The 26395-nt window shown below is 35.9% G+C and overlaps 1 protein-coding gene across 3 annotated transcripts in view; it reads right to left on the bottom strand.

Moving 5' to 3' along the window:
* gse1a (Gse1 coiled-coil protein a) overlaps nucleotides 1-26395 on the bottom strand; it is an 87747-nt gene that overhangs the window by 31179 nt on the left and 30173 nt on the right. For all 3 annotated transcript variants that reach the window (XR_015526472.1, XM_087312255.1, XM_087312256.1), the window contains exons 3-7: nucleotides 17329-17510; nucleotides 11954-12105; nucleotides 11677-11871; nucleotides 6123-6275; nucleotides 1869-2179 (exon numbers count right to left, since the gene is read on the bottom strand). Coding sequence is in view for 2 of the 3 variants with exons in the window: in XM_087312255.1 (XP_087168381.1) it covers nucleotides 1869-2179; nucleotides 6123-6275; nucleotides 11677-11871; nucleotides 11954-12105; nucleotides 17329-17510 (993 nt within the window). In the remaining variant the exon portion in view is untranslated. The remainder of the gene's footprint in view (nucleotides 1-1868; nucleotides 2180-6122; nucleotides 6276-11676; nucleotides 11872-11953; nucleotides 12106-17328; nucleotides 17511-26395) is intronic.

The raw sequence follows: 26395 nt of genomic DNA, 5'->3' as shown, positions 1-26395 counted from the left end.
ATGGGATTGGATTTTACAATTAATCATAATTTAAGTTTGGAATGTACAATAAGTGAGTGATGAGAGGTAAATAAAGTGCTAATGTATTTTTCCATTTAGTATTATGAACATTAATAATTAATAATTTGCAAACTTTGGCATGGGTATGGATTGTTGGTATTGCGTTTGTTGTTAAAAATAAAGAAAAAAAAAGCAAATTGAGGACTAAAATTGACAAAAAAATATAAATAAATAAACGCCTCCCCTGTAGATGTATAACAATATTGGGTGTACGCTACAAATTGTCAAGTAAATTCATTTATTTACTTTTTATCTTAGTCCAGGGGTGTCCACACTCGGTCCTGGAGGGCCAGTGTCCTGGAGACTTTAGCTCAAACTCTACACAGAAATGCCAACTAACCCAGCTGAGGCTCGAACCGAGCAACTGAGCTACCCACTGCGCCACCATGTCACCATCAAGTAAATTAAATATTAAAATGATTAACTTATGGTAATTTACAAATTATAGACAGAAGTAAACAAAAATCAGCACGCTGCCACTTTAGCTCTCAAAAGACTATTTAATTACACAGTGTTTCGATTTTCTTCAGGTGACAATATCTTTACTTGTTTTAAAAATACTTCTCAATTTAAGATATTCAAAGAATTCAGATGCAAATATCTCTAAGTGCCGTCTGAAATTGTCTTTATTTATTTACATTTTATTTTAGGTTATTTTATATATGACAGCTGGATCAGTTGGCATTTCTGTGTGGAATTTTCATGTTCTCCCCGTGTTGACATAGATGTCCACCAGGTGCGTGTTTTCCTCACAAGACTGTAATTAAATTGAATAAACAAAATTGGCCGTAGTGTATGAGTGTGTGTGTGTGTGTGTGTGTGTGTGTGTGTGTGTGTGTGTGTGTGTGTGTGTGTGTATGTGTGTGTGTGTGTGTGTGTTTCCCAGTACTGTGCTGCGACTCGAAGGGCATCCAGTGCGTAAAACATATGCTGGAATAGTTGGCAGTTCATTCCGCTGTGGTGACCCCTGATAAATAAAAGACTAAACCAAAGAAAACTTAACTAATAACTTAACTAATAAGTTAAGTTAATTTCTTCCCAACACAAATCAAGTCTGTAGAACCCAGTATTTTTACAGTGCACCTAAAGGCTTAAACGTCTGGAGTTTTCATTTTGGACTAAAAACAAAACTCTAAGAAAGACAATATCTACACTACCTACTGGAACCCACATGGACCCAAGATTCTCACCGAAATCAGTCAAGTTTGGTGAAGAAAATATCATGGTTTGGGAAAACATTCAATATGGGGGTGTGCGAGAGATCTGCAGAGAAGATGGCAACATCTACAGCCTGAGGTATTAAGACATTTGTGCTGCCCATTACATTACAGAAGAGGGCAAATTCTTCAGCAGGATAGCGCTCCTTTTCATACTTCTTATTTGTTATTTGAGTCATTGCAGAGGTGTATGAATGCAGTCCTCCAAGATCATGGAAGCCATACACAATATTAGTGATTTTTTCACTGCACCATGACTTTATTTTGTATTCTGTACATTATTTCTATTAAGTGACAAAACTTTTGTCTAAGCACAGTCAGACCTTACTGTACTATTTATATAATAAAAAATAAGGCTTGGTCATATTTTATTTTGGTAAAATAAGCATAATCTAGAGGCCTTTGGCTTTTTATATAATCCACTTCTGATACCAAATAATCTACAAGAAGTCAAATGATTATTTGTTGTTCCTTAAACTTGGATAGGCGACAAGACTTTTGTCAGGTAGTATATTACTTGCAATGCATAAAAGGTAATATCCTTAAACACATAATTGATGCACTTTCTCTGTGTGTTTCTGACTTTCATACCGGGTCTGTGCGCAGTGAGTCTGTCCTCCAGCTTGGCCCGCTCCTTCACCGGCTGCAGGTGTGGAAACAGATGAGTCTGCGAGTGAGAGATCAAGTGTTTGCTGGCCGGCGGCTCGTGGCTCAGGTGGCGTTTCTCCACGGCCTTGACCGGCTGGATCTCTCTGGCGCGCTCTTTTTTAATCTCGACCTCTCTCTCCTTCTCCCTCTGCACCTCCTGCTCCCATTGCCGTTCCCGTTCAATTTCACGCGTTCTCTCCTTCTCTCGCTGCCGTTCCCTCTCCTGCTGGCGAAGCTCCTCTTCCATCTGCAGCCTGCGGAGGGTCCAAAACACACGGACGGGTGTGAGATGCAACACTCTCGACGGGAATGGGAAGAATTGAGGCCGCAGGAACACGGCGGAGTGTTGATGATGTTTTGGGGGAAAAGAGCGTGTCAAGGTGACATCCGAGCATCTTCTGCTCATATTTACACACAAAAACATCTGCCAAATGTCAGAATTAGCAATAGGGTCTGTGTTGTGTTAAACGTGAGGGTGTCGACAAAAGAATCGTTGATCAGTACTGCTGTAACGGATCACAAATCTCACGGTTCGGCTCACATTATGCTCACGGATCGGACCATTTGTCAGAGGAGAGGAGGAGACAAATGTAATTTGCTTTCCATTTATTACAAAAACAGTATTGCGAGACACTTTTGATTTTAACAAACAAAACTTAGAGCCTGTAAATTTATTAAAAATAAAATTAAGAAATAATCAACTAAACTAAAATTCACTGTTACTACTACTGTTGCTGATACTGATAACATTAAATGTAGAAATTAAACATTAGAATTTGTGCAACCCATATTTAATAAATAATATAACTGCTGCCTACAACTTTCATTTTTAACCGCTGTTAAATGCATATGATGGTGATTTTAATCTTGGTGACACTTTATTTTGATGGTCCAATTGAGTATTAGTAGACTGTCTGTTTAATATCTGTTGATACTTCTCCTTCAACAGACATTTCACTGACTACAAGAAACTTTGCAAGTACATGTCAACTTACACTAACCCTAACCCCAGCCTAACAGTCTACTTATAATCAAATGAGAATTAGTTGGCATGTAGATGCAATGTACCTTAATTCAACAAATGGACCATTAAAATAATGTGTGACCTTAATCTTTACCATAAACATCAGTGGTTCTATCTAAACTATAAACTGTCATCCCAGTACTGTGTTATTTGACTGTAAACTAAAGAGCTCCATTTTAACGATCTAGGTGCAAAGTCTAAAGCGTATGGCGCAAAAGCATTGAGGGTGTGTTCAAATCTACTTTCGCTATTTTAAGCACAGAAAAAATACGATTGTTGCTGTGGCGCATGGTTTAACAGGGTTGTGCTTATGAGATATGAGGGTGTTTTGAGCATAGCGTGCAGGCCCGGATTGGCTAATCGGGAGGACCGGGAGAATTCCCGGTGGGCCGGTCTGTTTTTTGGCCGCGAGGGCCGGTGTCCCTAGCTGCTTGGACTCTCAGCAGTCACACTTTTTTCTTCTATTTATTTTTTTGACCATAGCTTTACTCTTTTTAATCATTATTTTACCGTAGTGCCGCTCTTTATATTTATTTTCTCGCAGCCCCGTGAGAAAAATGCAGCCTGCAGGTTAACTAACGTTAATGATGATGATGTAATGCAACTATCGCCCCAAACAGCGGCACCTTAGTGAATATAAAAATTCGAATAAAATGAATAAAACACCTGCTCAATGAAAATCAAATGATTCACTACATTAATAAATCTGACATAACTTGATCAGAAATCTAAAAATAGGAGAAAAAGATTGAGCCATCAAAAGAAAGTAGTGCTGTGTCTTAAGGGTCGCAATTCATTAATTATTTTTTACTCTCACTGTAATAGTGCCAATGTGGTCCAGTGGTAAGCACATTGCATTTCAATGGTATAGACCTGTGATCGAATCTCCCATGAAAAATCTTTTTTTTTTTTTTTCGATTTTATTGTTAAGACATAAAATACTGTTAGGGCCGTTGAACATTTGAATTTCTAAAGCAGCAGTTTTCTTGAAAAAGACGTGATAGTGCCATTAGTAACTGAATTGGAATCAGTCGTGAACTGAGGTGGGCCGGTCTGGCTTGAAACTCCAGGGCTGAAAATGAGTCCCACTCCGGCCCTGATAGCGTGCATTCAATCCCTTCAAGAGTCGGTTGCTATTTACATGGCAGGGGACTTTGCAAGAATCTGTGCAAGGACAAAGAACTAGCCTCCTCCATTCGGCCTCTTTACATTCTATTTACTTTACTTTTACTCTTTACTTTACTCCGTTACTTTCGTAAATAATGAAATAGTGTTGAACGCACTACACTTAAGACATCCATTAACCTACATAATTAATTTAGTTTGTTAAGTGCAAAGATTTGTTTCTAATTTCCAACAAACAAATAAATAAACAATAATAATGAAGTGTGGTCAAAAGTGTGGTTATATCCAAACACACGTTCTATTTTTATGCCCCATATATTATGTAGAAAATAATATTTTTTGTAAAATTTTAATCCTTAATTTTTTACATATGTAAATATATTTGTGTATTGCTGTACATCCTGTGTGTATTAAGCAATGTGTAAGCGCTTGGACCGCAAAGGCGCATAACTGCACTGGACATTAGAGCAGCTTTTACTTGGTCAATGGTGTGGTCTTTTTTTAGTTTCTCGAAATAGCAACTTGCCAGCAAAGCACCTTAACACACCTCCTTTTTAGACCGGCACACTCATGAGTCAACAGTGGCGCAAATAGATTTGCTATTTAAACAATGTTACGCAAATTGTTAAAATTAGGGTTGCGCTGGTCTGAAAATAGCAGCAAATTGCGGCAAACATGTCTTGTGCCTTATTGCGCTGGGTGTATGATAGGAGCTTGAATGTCTTTCTTGATTTTTGCATTTTCAGATTTGAAGGCAGCGATTCGAAGGATTAATAAACATATGCAAATTACAAACATTTATAATTTATGTTGTGTGGGTTCTGATCTTAAATTGATTAATTGTGCAGCTTAAACATGCATTAATGCAGGCTAAACAAGTGTGCCAGAAAACACCTTTAATAACCCAAGAAACCCATCACATCCCGAATAACCCACCGCAACTTCACCATCATTATTATATTTTACATAAAAGTCTAATTGTTTTGATACATGGGATTTGAATGATGCAAGAGGCGATCTCTCTGCAATTGTTACAAATTTAGGATTAATCTACAAATAAAAAAAATATATGAATCCAAACCGTGTGTTCTAAACCCCGAATTGTAATCCGTATGAATCACGGATCAACCGTGATTCATTACACCCCTATTGAGGAGAGTTGTTTAATGTTATGTAAATGAGCTTTAGTGTGATACAGCATGCTAATGTCCAAACGGAGAAGAGATCTTAAAGTTCGGATGATTTGCATATATGCAGCGAAGTATGTAAAATAAGTATTTGGTAAAAAAATATAATAATAATAATATTTAATAATAAAAATAATATTTTGACATTGTGGGAACATTATTTTTGGTCCCCATGAGGTAAAACAGCTCATGGATGTATTAAGGATTGGATCTGTTTACTCCTTTCAGTGAATTTAAGGCTTTTTGATGCCTAAATTGAGCTTTTTTTGACATTTAAAGAAGACCAATAATGAAAAAAGTCTCTTTTATAAGAGGTTTAAACACAGTGGTGTGGTAACAATATGTGAATATAAACAGCTTTTAATGGTAAAAAATGAATATTTTCTATTTTTCATAATCACATTTTATAAAAACATTGTGCAGAAACACTTTGATTGACATTCTTATATTTGTAAATGTCATCAGAGAAGGGAAGCTCCGCCCATTAGAGATGATCACTCCCTCATAAGCATGAACAGCCCTGAGCGAGAAGCAGCAGTCCGCCTCTAGAGTTTTAAATCAACTGCTATGGTGACCCATAGGGGTTTATAACTTCAACCTCTATTAAAAAGAGGTTTGGAAGCACAATCTCATTTAAATGTAAAGCGACAGTCACCAAAACAGCTCTATTAGGTTCAAAACCTAAAAGGGGGCAGTTTCAAAGAGTTATAAAATATTTTTTGTGGAGTATTTTGAGCTGAAACGTCACATACACACTCTAGGAACATCAGAGACTTACTTTACATCTTGTCAAAAGAGGCATGATAGGTCCCCTTATTAAAACCCTGTAGATACCATGTGTGTGTGTGCACTAGTGTGTACCTGTCTGAGTGCAGTGCTGTCAGTGCCTGGTGTGTGACGTCAGGAGGGTAGAAGACACCTGGTGTGGGCAGGTGAACAGCGGATGGGTGCAGGGCCTCTGGAAGCTGGTAGTAATGTGAGCGGAGGGCTGACAGACTGTAATAATCCTCCATCCTAAGAGAGAGAGAGAGAGAGAGAGAGAGAGAGAGAGAGAGAGAGAGCAGCTAATGAATGCTTCCAGAAATAACCGTGTCATTCATTAACCTCTGCTCTCTGGCCCTCCGACATCAACAGCGCTGCCTATTTCTGTCAGAGCCACGCTGAGACTGATACTGTACAGAGCCAGAGAGACATACAGTAATGTTCACACAGCAGTCCATCAGGATCAACGACAAGACAAGGGTGAGCAATTCCAGCGTCATCGATGTGACATTTGCAGTAAAACTTAAAACATTAATTCACAGAGAAAGTATATGTTAACATTATATTGAAACATGTTTATTTTTTCTACTAACCAGAGTTCAATCTGTAAACATATTTTATGTATTAAATGAGGAAAATAAACATGAGTCATGGATGTGACCAGAAAGTCTACGAGTTTACAGTATACAACATTGTAGAAATTCTGTAAATTAAACTGCACAACCCAAAATAATCAATGCTAATCAATTAAGTACATAGAGTAAAAATTACTGATTATATTTTATTTGACATTTTTGCATTAATAAGGGAAAAGCTTGGTTATAGGGTTGAAACCTCTCTGTTAAGGATGTGACAGATGTGAAATTGCCACTTCTGTGACTTTGATATATCAAATTGTTTGACAATGACAACATTGACAGAGATATTTTTGAGTATTTTTGCAGTACTGTAAAATTACACGCCTAGACAAAACAGACAAAAAAAAATAGAAAGGGTTTGGCTATTTGGGTGAAAACTAATTTTTCATGGCAAGGTTGACATTTGCATGGAATTCCTCAGGTGCAAAAATGTCTCACTCTGAAGTGACGTCGGTGTCAAATTTAGTCATGATACTGCATATGGTATCATAATAATACAATCATAAGATGCAAAAAAATAGTTACATTAACTGATATAATAACATAAATAACTTTACACTGTAGTGTGTTACTTTATTGTACATAAATGTTTGGATTTAAATAACAAATTCAATTGCAAAACGTACATAAAAAATACAACTGAACTTAAGTTAAAAAAACAAAAAAACACTCCACTTTTTTGGAAAATGCTAATTTTACAATTCAGTTAAACAGTGGAGTTTTCCCACTTGTGAATCCATTAAACTAATCTCACAGTCTGGCGGGTAGCACTTTTAGCTTAGCTTAGCATAGATAATTGAATCAAATTAGACCGTAAACATCTCACTCAAAAAAATTCATTCTTTCATTTTCTTTTCGGCTTCTAGTCCCTTTATTAATTTTTGGTCACCACATAGGAATGAATCGGCAACTTATCCAGCATATGTGGAGACTGTGGAGGAAACCGGAGCACACTGTGGAAACCCACACAAATACGGGGAGAACATGCAAACTCCTCACAGTAATGGGAACTGACCCAGTCGGGGCTATAACTAGCGACCTTCTTGCTGTGAGGTGATCATGCTATCCAATGTGCCACCCTGATGCCTCCAAACAATTTTAATCATTTTAAATCTTCTTCTGTATTTCCGATGTGGCTAGGAAATACACATTTATCAAGTGTAATAACCAAGCGATCCGGCTTTGAATGGATTCAAAAATGGTCAAAGTCAACTGTTTTACTCTAGCGGAATTGTAAAAAGAGCCTACTTTCAAAATAAAGAGTTATTTAATGTTACATAAAAAAATGGACATCATCTAAGATAAATAAATGCTTTATTATGCATTTTGTCGTGATGTTAACAAATGTAGCCTTTTTGCAAATTGTTAACATTCAATAACCAAATAATATTCTAAACAGTTTCGCACAATATCTCTGTCAAGTGGTTGACTAAATTAACAAGTAAAACTATTTATGTTTAAAAATAAACTGCCTATTCCTAGAACAGACTAATCTTAAAACATTATCTACAATGGAATCAACTAATATGCATAATTAATAAACATAAACAAATAAAAACAAAAAAAAATGATATGCATACACAAACACAAAAATTCTGTCTTGATGTTTGTTTTTGTCTTTAGTCTAAGTTGTGCATGTGTGTATATATTATGTGTGTGTGTGTGTGTGTGTGTGTGTGTGTGTGTGTGTGTGTGTGTGTGTGTGTGTGTGTGTGTGTGTGTGTGTGTGTGTGTGTGTGTGCGTACACGTGTTTGGCTCACTGTCTTGTCTCCTGCACATGATTTAATGGCTGTAATGAGGGATGTGATCCCCAGACACACACACACACATTTACAAACTGAACAGACGAGCTCATCTCAACCTTCATTTCCACATACGATTTAATACTAGATGTCATTGCATTATTATCTGCTCGTTCAACAATTCTGAGAGAAGATAAGCATTCGCCCCCTTTTAAAACTGAAAATTGTATCAATTTCTTTGTAAACATAGACAATATATTTTGGTTCATTTAAACAAATGAGTTTTATTAAGAAGCTACAGTGGAGAAAATATGGATTGAGTATGTATTGTTTTCAGTCAGGTGATTGGCTGGGCCATTCTACAGCTTGATTTTCTTTCTCTGAAAGCATTTGAGAGTTTTCTTGGCTGTGTTTTAGATCATTGTCTTGCTGATATGTCCACTCTGGGTTCATCTTCATCATCCTGCTAATGTAGATGTTGGACTGGAGCAGCTAATATTAATTTACAGTGATGAAGGGTAAAGAGTTGCTGAAGAACTACTGAGAGATTTCAGCTGCTGTCTGGACTTTCACTGCCTTTCTAAACCTCCCTTTCTTCATGTGTTTAATATTTTTCCCTGCGTCATTTTATTTTATTGTGCATAACTTCATTTGTAAAATAATTAGATTTGTTTTCTTTGCATATATGGATTTCTTTGGTTGTTCTGAGATTTCCAGGGAAAATTTCAAGTCAATGGCACCTTTAGAAATATGTTTTCTGAGATAAAAGACGACATGTTGAATCCTCTTTCCCGTTGTATATTTAAAGAAATTTCAACTACATAAACAGAGGAGTGGTCAAAATAAAGTGCGCACCTATTAATAACCCATATATGTGGACACACACAGCAGTGAGTAATGAACACACACATTGTGAACACACACCAGAAACAATAGCCATTGGCTTTGTGGTGACCAGGCAGGAATTATGGGATTTGGTGTAATGTCTGAAAAAATCTCATTCATGGGAATTGATAGTGGAGGGGAGTAGGGCTGTGCGGTTAATCTAAAACAAATCGCAATCGGCATTTAAAATGTTGCGATTAGCTAATCATAAGAGGCTCCGGTGTGGAACATATACAGTATGTATTATTTAATTTCCCCCACCCAGAGCAAATGTGTGACTGCCATCTGTTTACAAGGCAATTGAATGAGCGCACTTTCGTTCTGCCCAATTAGAACTTTTCTATCCGCCTCTTATCAGCCATGTTAGTTTGCTGAGTGTTCTGTATTTTTAGTTTTTTTTTTTTTTTTGTATAATAAGCTAAACTATCTCCCTAATTTGAGTTGAATCTGTTTACAGGGGGGTAAGGCAATTTTATGTGTGCTTACCATTTTCTTCAGAAAAAAAATAGTTTAATTTCTGAATATTTAAAAACAAACTTGAAAAAATGTTATAAGTTAAAATCTTTCCAATTCCTATTTGTATCTACCACTCCTGCATCTTAGCAGTAAGAAGCTACAGTACAAATTATTGAGCTGAAGATGGACTACAAAAATCCTCTAGTACTAGGGATCAAACCAGCAACCTTTAGGGTACAAATCCGAGTCACTAACTATTAGGCCACAACTGTCCCCTTCTAGAGCTGCAAATGGGCAGAAAATTTTCAGTAATTCAGGAATATACGTGAATTAACAGGAATTTAGAGGAATTAATTAGAAATTTTGGGAAAATGTATATAAACTGTATAATATACGAACATAAATATAAACAAATTGTTTTGTCATACGTTAGTCATCAACTGACATGCATACACATTTTTAAAAATCTAAGTCAGTAAACTGACATACAGTTGAAGTCTGAATTATTAATAGAGCAAGGAAATTTTCTTAGTATGTCTGATAATATTTTTTCAAATTTTTAAAAGTCTTACTTGTCTTATGTCAGCTAGAATAAAACAGATTTATTTTTTAACACCATTTTAAGGACAAAAAAATATTAGTCCCTTTAGGATATTATTTTTACGATAGACTAAAGAACAAACCATCGTTATACAATAACTTGCCTAATTACCCTAACCTGCCTAGTTAACCTAATTAACCTAGTAAAGCCTTTAAATGTCACTTTAAGCTGTAAAGAAGTGTCTTGAAAAATATCTAATCAAATATTATTTACAGTCATCATGGCAAAGAGAAAATAAATCAGTTATTAGAAATTAGTAATTAAACTATTATTTATAGAAATGTGTTGAAAAAAAAATCTTCTCTCCGTAAAACAGAAAATGGAAAAAAATAAACAGAGGGCTAATAATTCAGGAGGGCAAATAATTATGACTTCAACTGTACATACAAAATTCGATTCGATTGTTTTATCTTAAAGACATTTTATCACTTGACTTTATTTTCAAGTAGAACAATGGGCAGCTAACGCCTAAAGGTTATAAAAAAGAACAATTTGTTCTCTCGCAAATTTGAGTCTTGGCATCACAAGAGACTTTACACTACCTGACAAAAGTCTTGTTATCGATCTCAACGGCAACAAATAACAACTTGACTTCTAGTTGATCATTTGGAAAAGTGGCAGAAGGTAGATTTTTTTTCAGTGAATCATCTGTTGAACTGCATCCCAAGCATCACAAATACTGCAATAATACTGCAAGTTTGGTGAAGAAAAAAATCATGGTTTGGGGTTACATTTAGTATGGGGGGGCGAGCAGAGTGGATGGCAACATCAACAGCCTGAGGTCTATACTCTATACTGGACATTATTTCTGTTAAGTGACAAGACTTTTGTCTAAGGAAATACAGACATTACTGTCCTAATTAAATAATTAAAATTTAAGGCATGATCTTATTTTATTGTGGTAAAAGAAGCGTAATCTAGAGCCTTTCATATAAGCCACTTCTGATACCAAATGATCAACTAGAAGTCAAGTCATTATTTGTTGTTCCTAAAACTTGGATAGGCGACAAGACTTTTGTCAGGTAGTGTAGTTGGTCAATAAATACCACTCTTTCAATAGTTAACTACAGTATAGACACTATAGTTATTTGTGATCTCATTTTAACACCATTTATAAAATATATTTACTGAAATAATACCAAAACATTTAATGTATTTACTTATTAACTTATTTCAACTATTTGCAATTACAGAATTTTTGTAAATTCCCTTTAATTCTCATTATATTCTCAATATATTCCCATGGAAAGTTTCCAGATTTGAACATTTCTGGAATCATGCAAACCCTTTTCCTTTCTATGTAGAACCACAGAAAAACTTCACCACGCACCTGTATGAAGCAAGCGAGGGGTGAGGCAAATATCCTGAGTGAAAGTATGCTAGAGCGTCTGCAGTTCCTGGGTTGAGCCCTAGAGGCATCAGAGGCATTCGCAGTTCTTCAGCGGAGGCGTACGGACGGAAACCATCGCGAACATACTCCTCCTGAGCCCCTGCTAGCAGCATGTGAGGAACCTGTCGGGACAGACTGAGGGAAGAGCAGACAGACACTTGATGTGAAACCTGACTGCTGTAGGACATACAGGTGTGGAGATGTGTGCTGTACTGACTGAGTTTGCAGACGGGGGTCCTGCATGAGGGCACTCGGGGTCATGTTGAACGGGTGATATGGAGGGAGGGAGAGAGAGGGCTTTTCCTGGGCTGGCAAAGGGCGATCTGGGGCTAAACGCTCCTGGCCAGACAGTCTCAGTCCTGCATCAGCCTATAAAGAAAACATTATTTTAGGGCATAATGGGAACAATCTGCAGATATTTTTCAAATTAAAATCTATTAATTGATTTTATTTGAATGTTTAAAGATTCAGCAGCCAGCAGACATGTATTAATACATATTGAATCTATGGCTGTGTGTACATCATTTTTGGGTTAGTTCACTCAGAAATGAAAAATTACATTTTTTATTTTATATATATATATATATATATATATATATATATATATATATATATATATATACATATATATATATATATTTTTTTTTTTTTCCCCCCAAAAATTTCTGTTTAACTGAGAGCAGATTTCTTCAACACATTTCTAAACATAATGGTTTAAATAACTCATTTCTAATAACTGATTTATTTTATCTTTGCCATGATGACTGTAAACATTATTTGACAAGATATTTTTCGAAACACTTCTATACATACAAGTGACATTTAAAGGCTTAACTAGGGTAATTAGGTTAGCTAGGCAGATTAGTGTAATTAGGGAAGTTATTGTATTATGATGGTTGTTTTGTAGACTATCAAAAAATGGGGTTAATAGTTTTGACCATAAAATGACTTTTAAAAAATTAAAAAATGCTTTTTTTCTAGCCAAAATAAAACAAATAAATCTTTTTCCAGAAGTAAAAATATTTTGAATATTTCCTTGCTCTGTTAAACATCATTTAAGATATATTTAAAAAAGAAAAAAGTCAAAGGAGGGCTAATAATTCAACTATATATATATATATATATATATATATATATATATATATATATATATATATATATATATATATATATATATATATATATATATATATATATTAGGGTTGGAACTCAATTCAAACCTGCATAACATGAATGATAAATGATAATAATGACTTGAATATGTTTATTAATGCTTCTAAGCTAAATCTGCATTTGATCGAGAGAGATTCGGGTTTTACACTTTTTCAGTGTTCAACACATCACCATCAAGGTGCTGTTGACTTTTTACTAGATGTTGGTAGCAATCAAAGAAATCAATACATGCAAATAAAACAAATCTAATTATAGTTTACAAATTAAGTTGTGTGTAATAAAATAAAATGACGCAGGGAAAAAGTATTGAACACATGAAGAAAGGGAGGTGTAGAAAGGCAGTGAAAGCCCATACAGCAGCTGAAATCTCTCAGTAATTGTTTCAGAAATCCTCTGCCCTTCGTCAGTGTAAATTAATATTCACTGCTTCAGTCTAACATCTACATTAGCGGTACAATAAAGATGAAATCAGGGTGAACATATCGCAGACAATGATCCAAAACACAGCCAAGAAAACTCTCAAATGCTTTCAGAGAAAGAAAATCAACTGTGGAATGGCTCAGCTAATCACCTGACTTGAATCCAATAGAAAATACAAATAAAGATCAGTTTGCGTAGACGAAACCAACAGAACCATTAGCGTTTTTACAGAAAGTAGTTATTAAAACTATTACCTATGCTTAGAAATGTGTTTACAAATCTTCTTTTCGCTAGACAGAAATTGGGAGGAAACTATACAGGGCGGCTAATAATTCAAGAGGGCTAATACTTCTGACTTCAGCCAAATATATAGTATTTAAAGATTTCTTTAAACTATGCACTTGCTGAATTTTTGTAAATTTCAGTTTATTTACGTTAATTCCAAGTATATTGTCTTCCGTGGTTTACTTCGGAATAGAAAGCTACGAGAAGACTTTTGTGTGCGCATAAAAAAAAAAAAAAAAAAACGACTTCGTTCAACAGTTCCTTCAACTTAATGTTAGTATATTGCACACATTCACATATTTCAACTAGGATAGCTGTGCATGCCTTTCTCTGACTTGAAAAAAATCACAGACACATCTGAGGTAATACATCAGCATGTGGCCAAGCATGACACGCTCATCGTTTTTGTGAATATACTGACACTGGACAATATGCGCAATATACTGACACTAAGGAAAATAACTGTTGAATTAAGTCATTATTTTTGTTTGATTAATTAATTCTTAATCAATCAGCAGTCGCCAAAGCAGAATGAACTACCAACTTATCCAGGATATGTTTTACACAGCGGATGCCCTTTTAGCTGCAAAACAACCATACACTCACATTAACACTCATACACTACAGCCAATTTAGTTTATTTAAGTCACCTACACCGCATGTCTTTGGGTAGTGAGGAAAACCTGAGCACCTGGAGGAAACCCACACCAACAGGGGAAGATGCAAACTTCACACAGAAATGCCAACTGGCCCAGCCGGGACTCGAACCAGTAACCTTCTTACTTCTTATTTATATTTGTTTTTATAGTTGTTTTTAATATTCTAATTAATCCACTGAAGACTTGTATGACTGATCTGAGGATGATTTTGGCACCTTTCTGGATGATTTAAGAACCTGGTCCCACTTTATATTGTGGCCTTAACTATTATGTACTTACATAGGAATTAATAGTTTGTTAAAATGTACTTATTGTGTAAATACATGTAGTTACTATTACTTGATTAAATACATGTATGTAAATACACTGTTGACCATCCCTTACACCATAACCCACCCTTAAACCTATCCAAGCCACCAAACCTGTCTATAACCCAACCTCTATCCCAACTCAAAAGCACCACGTGTTCTCAAATACATTATACAAACAGTAAGTACATTGTATTTATTTACTTTTTTGATGTAAGTACATAGTAGTTAAGGACACTAAATATAAAGTGAGACCAAAAAACCTTACTGTCTATGGAAGTTGAGGGAGCTCTCAGATTTCCCCTAAAATATCTTCATTTGTGTGATTAATGTGTGTCAGGGCATAGGAAAGACATGAGGGTGAGTAATTAAAGACAGTTTTTTTTTTTTTTGGGTGGGGGGAGGGGTGTGAACTATCTTTCTAACAGCATCTTAATTCAACCGCAAACAAATGTTCATTATGTGAATGGGATGGCAAGGGTCTGTTGGTGTGGTCGCGAAAAACAGAAGAAAGGCAGCAGTGAATTTCCTGCGCTCTGGCTCCTCTGTCTCGTCTCTACAGAAGGCTCTTTGTGTAAACAGAGAGGCCAGTTTGATCGGGGGAAAGTGCCTATTGTCTCTCTTCATGTCCCTTGACTGCAGGGTTAAATACACTCACAGAGCCACACAGAATGACAACACACACACTCGAGGCAAGATCTTGCTGTCGCGCCTGAGAGAGACTGAATTAGCAGACAAACAGGACACCCGCAGATCAGTCCATTTGCGCTAATCCAGGCCAGTTGAAACCCTGTGCTGCCCATTCAGAGCGGATGCACACGGTCAAGCCCTCCTAACCACACAAGCACAACAGCAGCCCTGAGAATAAGAGCTCTGGAGAGACAGGACTGTTCGTGTCGATGAGAAAAAAAACATACGGTTTTTATTCTTCAAATCACTGAGCTCACACCTGATGAATAAAATGTTATGACAACTCCAACCTCCTGCAAGGTCTCGATTTTTGTTGTTTGCTTGTTCTCAATATGCTTTTCAGTGGACAGCTTCATAAAATTGAGGAACAATACTTTTTTATTTTTTATTTTTTGAAACATGCTCGTTTTGTGTCTTTCCTAGAGTTAAACAGTTGAGTTTTAGTTTTAAATCCAATCAGCTGATCTGGTGGGAGCACTTTTAGTTTAGCTTAGCATAAACCATTGAACCGGATCGGGCCATTAGCATCTTGCTCAATTTGTTTTCAAAAAGAGTCAGCCTCAGTCTATGATGTAACTACAAAATAGGCAAGCCTTATTATTATATATATCACATCCCAATGTATATATATATATATATATATATATATATATATATATATATATATATATATATATATATATATATATTTAAACTTTTTTGGACAGATGAGATGAAGTGAGATGCTAATGGTCTAATCAGATTCAATTCTTCATGCTAAGCTAAGCTAAAAGTGCTCCCTCCAGACCCTGAGATCAGCTGAATAAATTTATAAATGACAAAACTCAACTGTTTACTTCTAAACGATAAATGGATAGATAGATGGATAGATGGATGGATGGATAGAGGGATAGAAAGATGTATAGATCGAGGGATAGACAGAGGGATAGAAAGATGTATAGATAGATGGAAAGATAGATGGATGGATGGATAGATAGATAGATAGATAGATAGATAGATAGATAGATAGATAGATGGATAGATAGATGGATGGATGGATGGATGGATGGATGGATGGATGGATGGATGGATGGATGGATGGATGGATGGATGGATGGATGGATGGATGGATGGATGGATGGATGGATGGATGGATTGATTTGGATAGATAGTTTTGATTAGATAGATTTGGATACATGGATAGAGTGTTAGCATTTTTGAATTTATTCAGCTTCTCTTCAGATCTGATGGGAGAACTTTTAGCTTAGCTTAGCATAAACCATTGAATCGGATTGGAACATTAGCATCTTGACCATTAGCAATTTCTTTTTAAAAAGAGTCCACAATGTAACTACAGAATAGCCAAGCTTTAGATTAGAAAATTATCAATACTTTTTTTGGCCTTTTTTTAGTGAGATGCTAATGGTCTTATCAGATTCAATGATCTATGCTAAGCTAAGCTAAAAGTGTTCCCGCCAGACCCTGAGATCAGCTGAATGGATTCAAAAAGTATGAAACTCAACTGTTTACCTCTAGACGTTGTAAAATGTTTATGTTTCCAAAAAAAAGAGTGTTCCTTTATATATATATAATTAAAAATACAAATGAAAAATAACTGTGTTATTTTTTGTTTATGTCAGGGGTGGACAATTGATTTTTCAAAGGGGCCACATTAGACCTTGGGCTGATTTTTTTTTGTTAGTTTTTTTTTTTTTTTTGAGGAGTATGCTGTTGTATTTTGCACTGTCATTTTATTGCACATCTGTATTTTGTACTATCTGGAGCCAGCACCTAAGCTTTTCACTCATCATAGCACATGTGCTGCTAATGATGTGACAATAAAAGTGATTATTTTTTTTTTATTTGAGAGACCAGACCAATGAAGTTTATTTGTTTTCAAAATAAATAAAAAACATTATGCGAAACTGTCACGCACGACTCCATTTGAAATAACAAAACTAAGCGCGCAAAAAACACTATATGTCCCCTTTGGTTGACTCACAATAATAGGCCCTGTTTGTGGTTGAATTTAAATTAAATAGATACTGCTAATGTTCATGTATTGTATCATACACTACCTGTCGTCCTTCAGACCTCCAGAAGCCATTGACTGTTTTAGTTGGGGCGATGGTGACCACAGGTGGAGTGCCTGTGGGCGGGGCCAGACTGGTACCCATGGCAATACGTTTAGGTGTACTGACTGGAGAAATCCTATTGGTCACCGGGGAGGAAACATGCGATGACTCACTACTAATAGAACCTGAAATAGAGAAGAAAAAAATATATATTTAATAAGAATAACATTTAATTGTTTCCTCATTTGTTAAAATTATGACTAAAATGTATTTATTTTCTTATCAAATATAAATATTGAACAATTATTTAATATTTTTAATGCATTAAATATAATTTAACATTTTTAGAATAATTTAAAACAAAAAACTGATATACAGTAAGCAGCATGAGTACACCTTTTTCAGGTCTCTTTTTTTCACTTAATATTTTCTATAGGAGGTTTAACATTAAGGAATGTGTGTATAAATTACATAAGTCAGTACCAAAGCTCAAACTGGAACTAATCTAACAACAACTTACGATGACGGTTAGGGAATGTTAGAGAGAAAATGAATGATATATATATATATATATATATATATATATATATATATATATATATATATATATATATATATATATATATATATATATATATATATATATATATATGTGTGTGTGTGTGAATATATATATATATATATATTAAAAGTCAAGACAACCATAAGAATTGAAAAAATGTAGTATATTTCTATCTAGGAACTTTTAATGAATATAACTCTTAAAAGCACCAAAATATACTGTCTATCTATATTCACTGAGAAATTAAATTAACTTTCAAAGAGGGTGTACTTATTTATGTTGTGCACTACACCCTATATTTATATTTAAACAACAGTTCTGTCTGGTCTTGAATTTGATTGGCTGATAGCCGTGCGATATATTGCAAATAACAGCAATTTTACAGCCTCTTCACCCTTGTGTATTACTCCACCCACATACAGCGACAAGCAGAGGACACTCTACAGTTTGACAAATATTGCTGCTGTTGGACAACATAATGTACTTTTGAGGCGAAAATGTAGTTGTTTAGATTGAAACTATGCAGTTTATTTATAAGTATTGTGTCAATTTTAAAATATTCATAATTTCGGAGATTCAGTGCATCAGCTGCCATCAGCTTGCTATACTTAGCAGAGCAAAGAATGTGACAGTTGACATTCCATGACAAGATGGTGACAGAGGCTACATAATAAGTCCACAGAGAGAGAAAAACTCAATGATTTCTTAACGTAAGTTTCAAACTACAGCTGAACAAATCATTATAGAACAGGTAAGTGACAATCTAAGTCGATCTCTCTCTTTTGTATATTGTAGTGCTGCATTTATACCACAGAAACTGCAAGTGTTTGCTTTTCTTTGGCTTTTTTGGGATTATATATTGTGATCTCCCGATTGCAACAGAGAATAACTGGGAAATCTCTGTAGACTGATGGAATTTCATGCCGTTCAGCCTTATAATCTTAAATTGTGAGCAAAAATCACCTGTTTGTCATCAGTTTAGACATTAAAGGGCACCTATGGTAAAAAATCTACTTTTCAAGCTGTTTGGACAGATCTGTGTGTTGGTATAGTGTATAGACCGTCATACTGGGGTGATATGAACACACCCAGTCCTTTTTTTTTTTTCAATTTAACTACAAAAAAAGGGTCGGCCAATTGGAGCTGTTTTCAAATCGATCGCACCATTACGTAGATGAGCGATCCCCCCGCCCACCGAATTAATTGACAGCTGTGCGCATTAACATGTTCCGGTAGTCACGTGTATGTGTGTAATTAACTTTGTAACGATATTGTGTTTGACTTATCAATGCAACTTCACAATACTGATTAGTAAAGGTTAGTTCTTACTGTAGTATCCCACAAACGCTATGTGAGACCTTCTTCCTTTAAGTCTGTCTGTTGTCTGACGCAGCTGAGGGAGGAGGCATGTGGAAATAGTGGGCGGGCAGAACTCGGCTTAAAGGCACAGTACGACAAAACCACCCCCTGCTGGAAATCAGTATTAAACAGCATCTTGTAAAAGGTATAATGGAAAAATCTGATGGGTATTTTGATCTGAAACTTTATATACACATTCTAGAGACGCAAAAGACTTATATTAAATCTGAAAAAAGGGGTAACCTAGGTGCCCTTTAAGCAAAATAATCATTCCAATACTATCTCTAAAGTGATGTTTGTAAACTGGCAACAGTTTCTGCTGTTCTGACCTAAGCTGCAGATGTGAATGAATGGTGGAGGAAAGTAGTTCCTCATTTAAAAGTGTTTTTAAGACTCTCCGTGTTTGATTTTCTTTTTTATACACACAATTATGCCATCGAAGTGTTGTATAAATGCAATATCAGATACATATACAGTATATGGGGGTCACTAAGGCACTCGGCCTGCGTCCTTGAGCCAACGCACACCTGAAAATACAGCCATACCGCACTTCAGCATGTCTGATATTATTTTTTTCTTCTGGAGAAAGTCTTATTTGTTTATTTTGGCTTGAAACAAGACAGTTTTTAATAATTAAACAATCAAAATCATTAGCCCCTTTAAGCTATATTTTATTCCGATAGTCTACAGAACAAACCATCATTATACAATAACTTGCCTAATTACCCTAACCTGCCTAGTTAATCTAATTAACCTAGTTAAGCCTTTAAATGTCACTTTAAGCTGTATAGAAGCTTCGTGAAAACTTTCTAGTAAAATGTTGGTTACTGTCATCACGGCAAAGATATAAAGTAAAATAAATTATAAGATGTATTTATATTACAAATACTATTATATTAAAACAAAACCAAAAAATAAATAAATAAAAAATAAATGGTTTCATACAACTGAAATATCAGTTTTTACAGTCTGAGAAAAACATAGCAACTGAGACAATGACAGACTCTCTGGACTTGTAAGTGTCAAAGCAAGGGGCATTTATGTGTGTGTGTGTGTGTGTGTGTGTGTGTGTGTGTGTGTGTGTGTGTGTGTGTGTCTGCGCATGCCAGACAGAACTAACAACTTGTCACCTAAAGTGAACATACATCATCACTTCCCTGATGCCAAGCTCGTCGCTATCAAAGGCCCCTGTGGGCTGTCAGATCAGATGCCAGTTTAAAGAGATAAAGCAACAAACACTGCCATCTCCCTGCGGTGAACGCACACTAACACAAACACACACTCAGCCCTCCAAACCCCTGCTGTGCTAATGCAGCATTTTACTGTGATCAAAGACCACTCACTCCAGCATGTATGTGTTAGTTTTAAGCATGTATACAAACATGTTAGAGTTATCCAGGATGCTCCGAAACCTACAACAAAGACGTTCTTTGTGTCTCACGACAGAATATGTGAAGAAAATGACTCTCAGATCAGTGACTCTCTGATGTGTCATGTGATTGGGTGTTGCTGCAATTGTCACACTTTCAGTTGTTTTCATGCGGTCCAGAGTTAGATCCCAAGCTGACAGAGAATGATTCTAGTATTAACTTAACCTGATCTTAATTAGATCAGATTTGTTAGGTTTCGTCAACCTCAAACTTACTCTGCAACCCGGAGCTTGACCAACTTGTTTTGTGCAATATGTGTTGTGTTTGGCATGGCATGGTGGCTCAGTGGTTAGCACTGTTGCCTCACAGCAAGACGTTCAGGCTAGGCCAGTTGGCATTTCTGTGTGCCGTTTTCATGTTCTCCCCGTGTTCGAGTGGGTTTTCTCTGGATGCTCTGGTTTCCCCCACAGTCCAAAGACATGCGGTACAGGTGAATTGGGAATGTGAGAGTGTATGGGTTTTTTCCAGTACTAGGTTGCAGTTGGAAGGGCATTTTCTGTGTAAACCATTTGCTGGAATAGTTGGCTGTACATTCTGCTGTGGCAACCCCTGAAAAAATGGCACTAAGCTAAAAGAAAATGAATGTGTTGTCTTTCATGCAGCATGTGTTGCACACTCTTTGCAGTACATCTCAAGCTCTATCAGGTTGGATAGGAAGCGACGGTGTACAGCCATTTTCAGATCTCTTCAGAGATGTTCAATAGGATTGAGGTCTGGGCTCAGGCTACGCCACTCAAGGACATTTACTGAGTTGTTGTGAAGCCACTCAATTGATATTTTGGCAGTGTGCTTTGGGTCATTGTCCTGCTGGAAAATGAACCGTCGCCCCAGTCTGAGGTCAAGAGCACTCTGAAGCAGTTTTTCATTCAGGATGTCTCTGTGCATTGCTGCATTCATCTCTCCCTCTATTCTGACTAGTCTTCCAGTTCCCGCTGCTGAAAAACATCCCCACAGCATGATGCTGCCACCACCATGCTTCACTGTAGGGATGGTATTAGCCTGGTGATGAGCGGTGCCTGGTTTTCTCCAAACGTAACGCCTGGCATTCACTTTAGAGTTCAATTTTAGTCTCATCAAACCAGAGAATTTTGTTTCTTATAGTCTGAGAGTCCTTCAGAATTCTTTTGGCAAATTCCAGGCAGGGAGTGCCTTCCGCCTGGCCATTCTACCATACAGGCCTGATTGGTGGATTGCTGCACAGATGGTTGTCCTTCTGTAAGGTTTCCTCTCTCCACAGAAGAACGCTGGAGCTTAGACAGAGTGAACATCTGGTTAATGATCACCTTCCTGACTAAGGCCATTCTCCCCCGATCTAGCTTAGATGGCCGGCCAACTCTAGGAGCTCTGGTGTCCTGGTGGTTCCAAACATCTTCCACTTACGGATGATGGAGGTCACTGTGCTCATTGGAACTTTCAGAGCAGCAGAAATCTTTCTGTAACCTTCCCCAGCCTTGTGCCTCAAGACAATCCTGTCTCGGTCTACAGATAATTCCTTTGTCTTCATGCTTGGTTTGTGCTTTGTAATGCACTGTCAACCCTGGGGTCTTAAATAGACAGGTGTATGCCTTTTCAAGTCATGTCCAATCAACTAAATTTACCACAGGTGAACTCTAATTACGCTGCTGAAACATCAAGAATGATCAGTGGAAACAGAATGTACCAGAGCTCAATTTAGAGCTTCACGGCAAAGGCTGTGAATACTTATGTACATGTGATTTTTTCATTTTTTTATTTTTAATTTTTTTATAAATTTGCAACAATTTTAAAAACTCTTTTTTTTCACATTGTCATTATGGGGTATTGTGTGTAAAACTTTGAGGAAGTAAATGAATTTAATCAATTTTGAAATAAGCCAGTAATATAAAAAATGAGGAAAAAGCACTATGAATACTTTCCAGATGCAATGTATCTCACATTGTATACTAAAACATATTTATAATTAATTGTTGGCATTTTAGAAATCTAACTATTAGCTAACAAAGTAACATAAAGAGCCCAAAGGGACTTCAGTATTTGTTTCATAATAAGCATGAACTTTTGAGAAATGACTGGAAGCAAGGACATGAAAATGTCAATTGGAAGGGCCAGAATGAAAGAGAGAAAAATAATTATATAAATCATTTTGCATGTTTATTTATTGCTTTTTCATTATTATTTGTTTTGGGATGTGTATTTTGTCGTTTTATTTATTTATGCATGTACAGTTAGGTCCATAAATATTTGGACATCTACACAATTCTTACATTTCTGCCTGTATCCACCAACACAATCTATTTGAAATGAAACAAATAAGATGTGGTTTAACTGTAGAGTGTCAGCTTTAATTTGAGAGTATTTACATCCAAATCAGGTGAACACTGTAGGAATTATAACAGTTTTGCATATGTGCCTCCCACTTGTTAAGGGACCAAAAGTGATCACAAGTAACCAAAAAGCTTTTGAAGAGAAAGAAGTGGAATGTTATTCAATGGCCAAGTCATTCACCTGACTGAATCCGATTGAGCTTGCGTTTCACTTGCTGAAGACAAAACTGAAAGGGAAATGCCCCAAGAGCAAGCAGGAACTGAAGAAAGTTGCTTTAGAGTCCTGGCAGAGCACCACCAGGAATGAAACTCAGCGTCTGGTGATGTATATGTGTTCCAGACTTCAGGCTGTAATTGACTGCAAAGGACTTGCAACCAAGTATTAAAAAGTGAAAGTTTGATTTAGGATTATTATTCTATCCAATTACTTTTGGACACATATGCAGATATGCAAACTGTTGTAATTCCTACAGCGTTCACCTGATTAAAATAAATCAATCGATCAATCAATCAATTAATTAATTAATTTAGTTTGCAATTCTGTTCTGGTTTCTGTTTGGTTTGTATTTTTGTTTTGTTGTTCATGCGATCATTTATTTTCCTTTAATCTCAGTCCCCTTATTCATCAGGGGTCGCCATAGTGGAATGACCCACCAACTTATCCAGCACACTTCACACAGCGAATGCCTTTCCAGCTGTAACTCAGCACTGGAAAACATCCATATACTCTCATTCACACTAATACACTACGGCTATTATTAGTTTATTCAATTTACCTATAACAAATGTCTTTGGACTGCGAGAGAAAAAGGAGCACCTTAAGAAAACCCACGCATATAAGGGGAGATCATGTAAACTCCAGAAATTAGTTTTGTTGTTGTTGTTGTTTTGATTTTAAAATTTTAAAATTGACTTTTGTTCATCATTTTAAAATGAGCAATGAGAAATTTCTAAAATGTAAAAATAAACTGGTCAATGTTAATATAAACCCGCTTATACTTTTGTGTCGTAATTATAATTCAAACAAAGTAGTAAAAAAAATCTAAATCTACATCAAATCTAACTAACAGAAAACAAATTCTCTTTAAAAAATGACATTTTTATATAAAACAATAAGAATGGCTATACTTTGTCATTAATCATATACTATAATACTTAAAACAACAGTCAGATAATATTTGTAATTTTATTGAGTTTTAAATGTAATTTAAAAATCACAAAAAACTGGTAATTACATATAATATCCTGTATTGAAAAAAACAAAAAAATCACTGTACTGCAGTTGTATTTAAACAATACAATACCTAAAATAAAATTTTTATTGTTACAGATATTGTTCGTAATTTTTCAATTTGAATCTAATAAAAAAAAAAAAACAGGAAAAATACTGTATTATAATTATAATTATACACAAATTCCCTGAATAAAACCCCCAAAAGGACTATAAACTGACCTTAATAATATAATTTAAATCAAGCTGTTTATTTACAGATATTATGTATAATTTTACAGCAATTACTACATGAAACTGGAAATAACATAAAAAAAGACATTCTTTAAAAAGACATTCAGATTCTGTTTTTACACCTATTTTCTGTTAGTTCCAATTACATGCAGCAAAGTGTATTATTTTAAAATTAAGTAAAATTCAAATTTAAAATTAAAGTCTATTTTTTTTTTACTCGCTGGCCACTTTATTAGGTGCACCTGTCCAACTGCTCATAGACGCAAATTTCTAATCAGTCAATCATATGGCAGCAACTCAATGCATTTAGGCATGTAGAAATGGTCAGGATGATCTGCTGCAATTCAAACCGAGCATCAGAATGGGGAAGAAAGATGATTTAAGTGACTTGAACGTGGCCTGGTTGTTGGTGCCAGATGGGCTGGTCTGAGTATTTCAGAAAATGCTGATCTACTGGTATTTTCACCCACAAGCCTCTCCATAGTTTACAGAGAATGGTATGAAAAAGAAAATGAGAGTGAGCGGCAGTTCTGTGGGCACAAATACCTTGTTGATGCCAGAGGTCAGAGGAGAATGGCCAGACTGGTTCGAGCTGATAGAAAAGCAACAGTAACTCAAATAACCACTCGATACAACTGAGGTATGCAGAAGAGCATCTCTGAATGCACAACATGTTGAACCTTGAGGCAGATGGGCTACAGCAGCAGAAGACGCACGGGCTCACCAAAATTGAACAATAGAAGATTGGAAAAACGTTGCTACACATAGATGTGTAGCTGACAAATCTGGAGCAAATGTGTGATGCTCTCATGTCAATATGGACCAAAATCTCAGAGGAATTTTCGAGTACCTAGTTGAATCTACACCATTAAGGATTAAGGCAGGTCTGAAGGCACAAGGCAGTTCAACACGGTACTAGTAAGGTGTACCTAATAAAGTGTAGTTGCCAGGTGATCATTTATCAAATATTAAGTTCATATAAATATTAACAATCATTTACAAATATTAAAAATATTTTAATATTTAATTTTTCATTTGTTTTACAGTGCAGGTATGATAGTTGCTAGGGTATCTGTGGCAGTTGCTAGGTGATCGTTTACCAAATATTAATTTCCGATCCACAGGCCTGACCCAAATCCCTCCAGTGTACGTTTAGACGTTTCTTTTTATTCACCGTTATATTACTCTCAACCGCAAAAAAGCACATTTGAGCTACACCATTCCCAATATTGTCGCCATCATGAACTAACCATAAATATACTAACAGCGACTCTTCCCTTTGTACAAAGCACTTAGTATTAATTGTTGATGCTTTATGCACAAGTATAGCAGAGAAAGTCAAAGCCAGCAAAACAGAAAAAGGAGTACAGCGGTAGAGTATTGAGTCTGGTTATCAGCTCTCCGACAGACATGAACGCTCAGAGGACGCCTGACCTACTTTACTCTTTTGTGTTCGCTGTCTTATATAGATACTGCTTTTTAGCGCCAATGGACTTTTTCTCGGCGCTTGTGTGGTTTGAAGCATTGTGTAGGTTTCGCTTTTAATGAGGAAAGTCATTTCTCACATGTAGTCGCAGCAAACGAAACCACAATAAACGCTCATTGTGGGGGAGATCCTGTACAGTGTGTTGTTCATTATGACAAACCTTGATCTGATTGTACATTAGCAAGCTTATTATATGGCTATGGTTGCCAAACAGATTATACAATCCATAGATTTGGACTATTGAGTCGAGTTTAAAATAATGGTTCGTTAACTTTGAATTTTGTTCAGTGAAAAAAAGAAAGTCATAAAGAGTTTAGAGTCGCTTGAGTGTGAGAAAACGGTAAAGAGATTTAATTTCATGGGAAGTTTGGGTGTTTTCTGACAACAAAGTTAAAGTATTAGTCTATATAGGATAAATAGTTGTGAAAAAAACAACAACAACACAAAGATAAAAACTGTTTACAA

This window comes from Danio rerio, chromosome 25 (genome assembly GCF_052040795.2).
Source record: "Danio rerio strain M-AB ecotype USA chromosome 25, GRCz13ab, whole genome shotgun sequence".
Taxonomy (NCBI): domain Eukaryota; kingdom Metazoa; phylum Chordata; class Actinopteri; order Cypriniformes; family Danionidae; genus Danio; species Danio rerio.
Note: the sequence above shows the minus strand (reverse complement) of the source record. Positions and strands in the feature narration are given on the sequence as shown.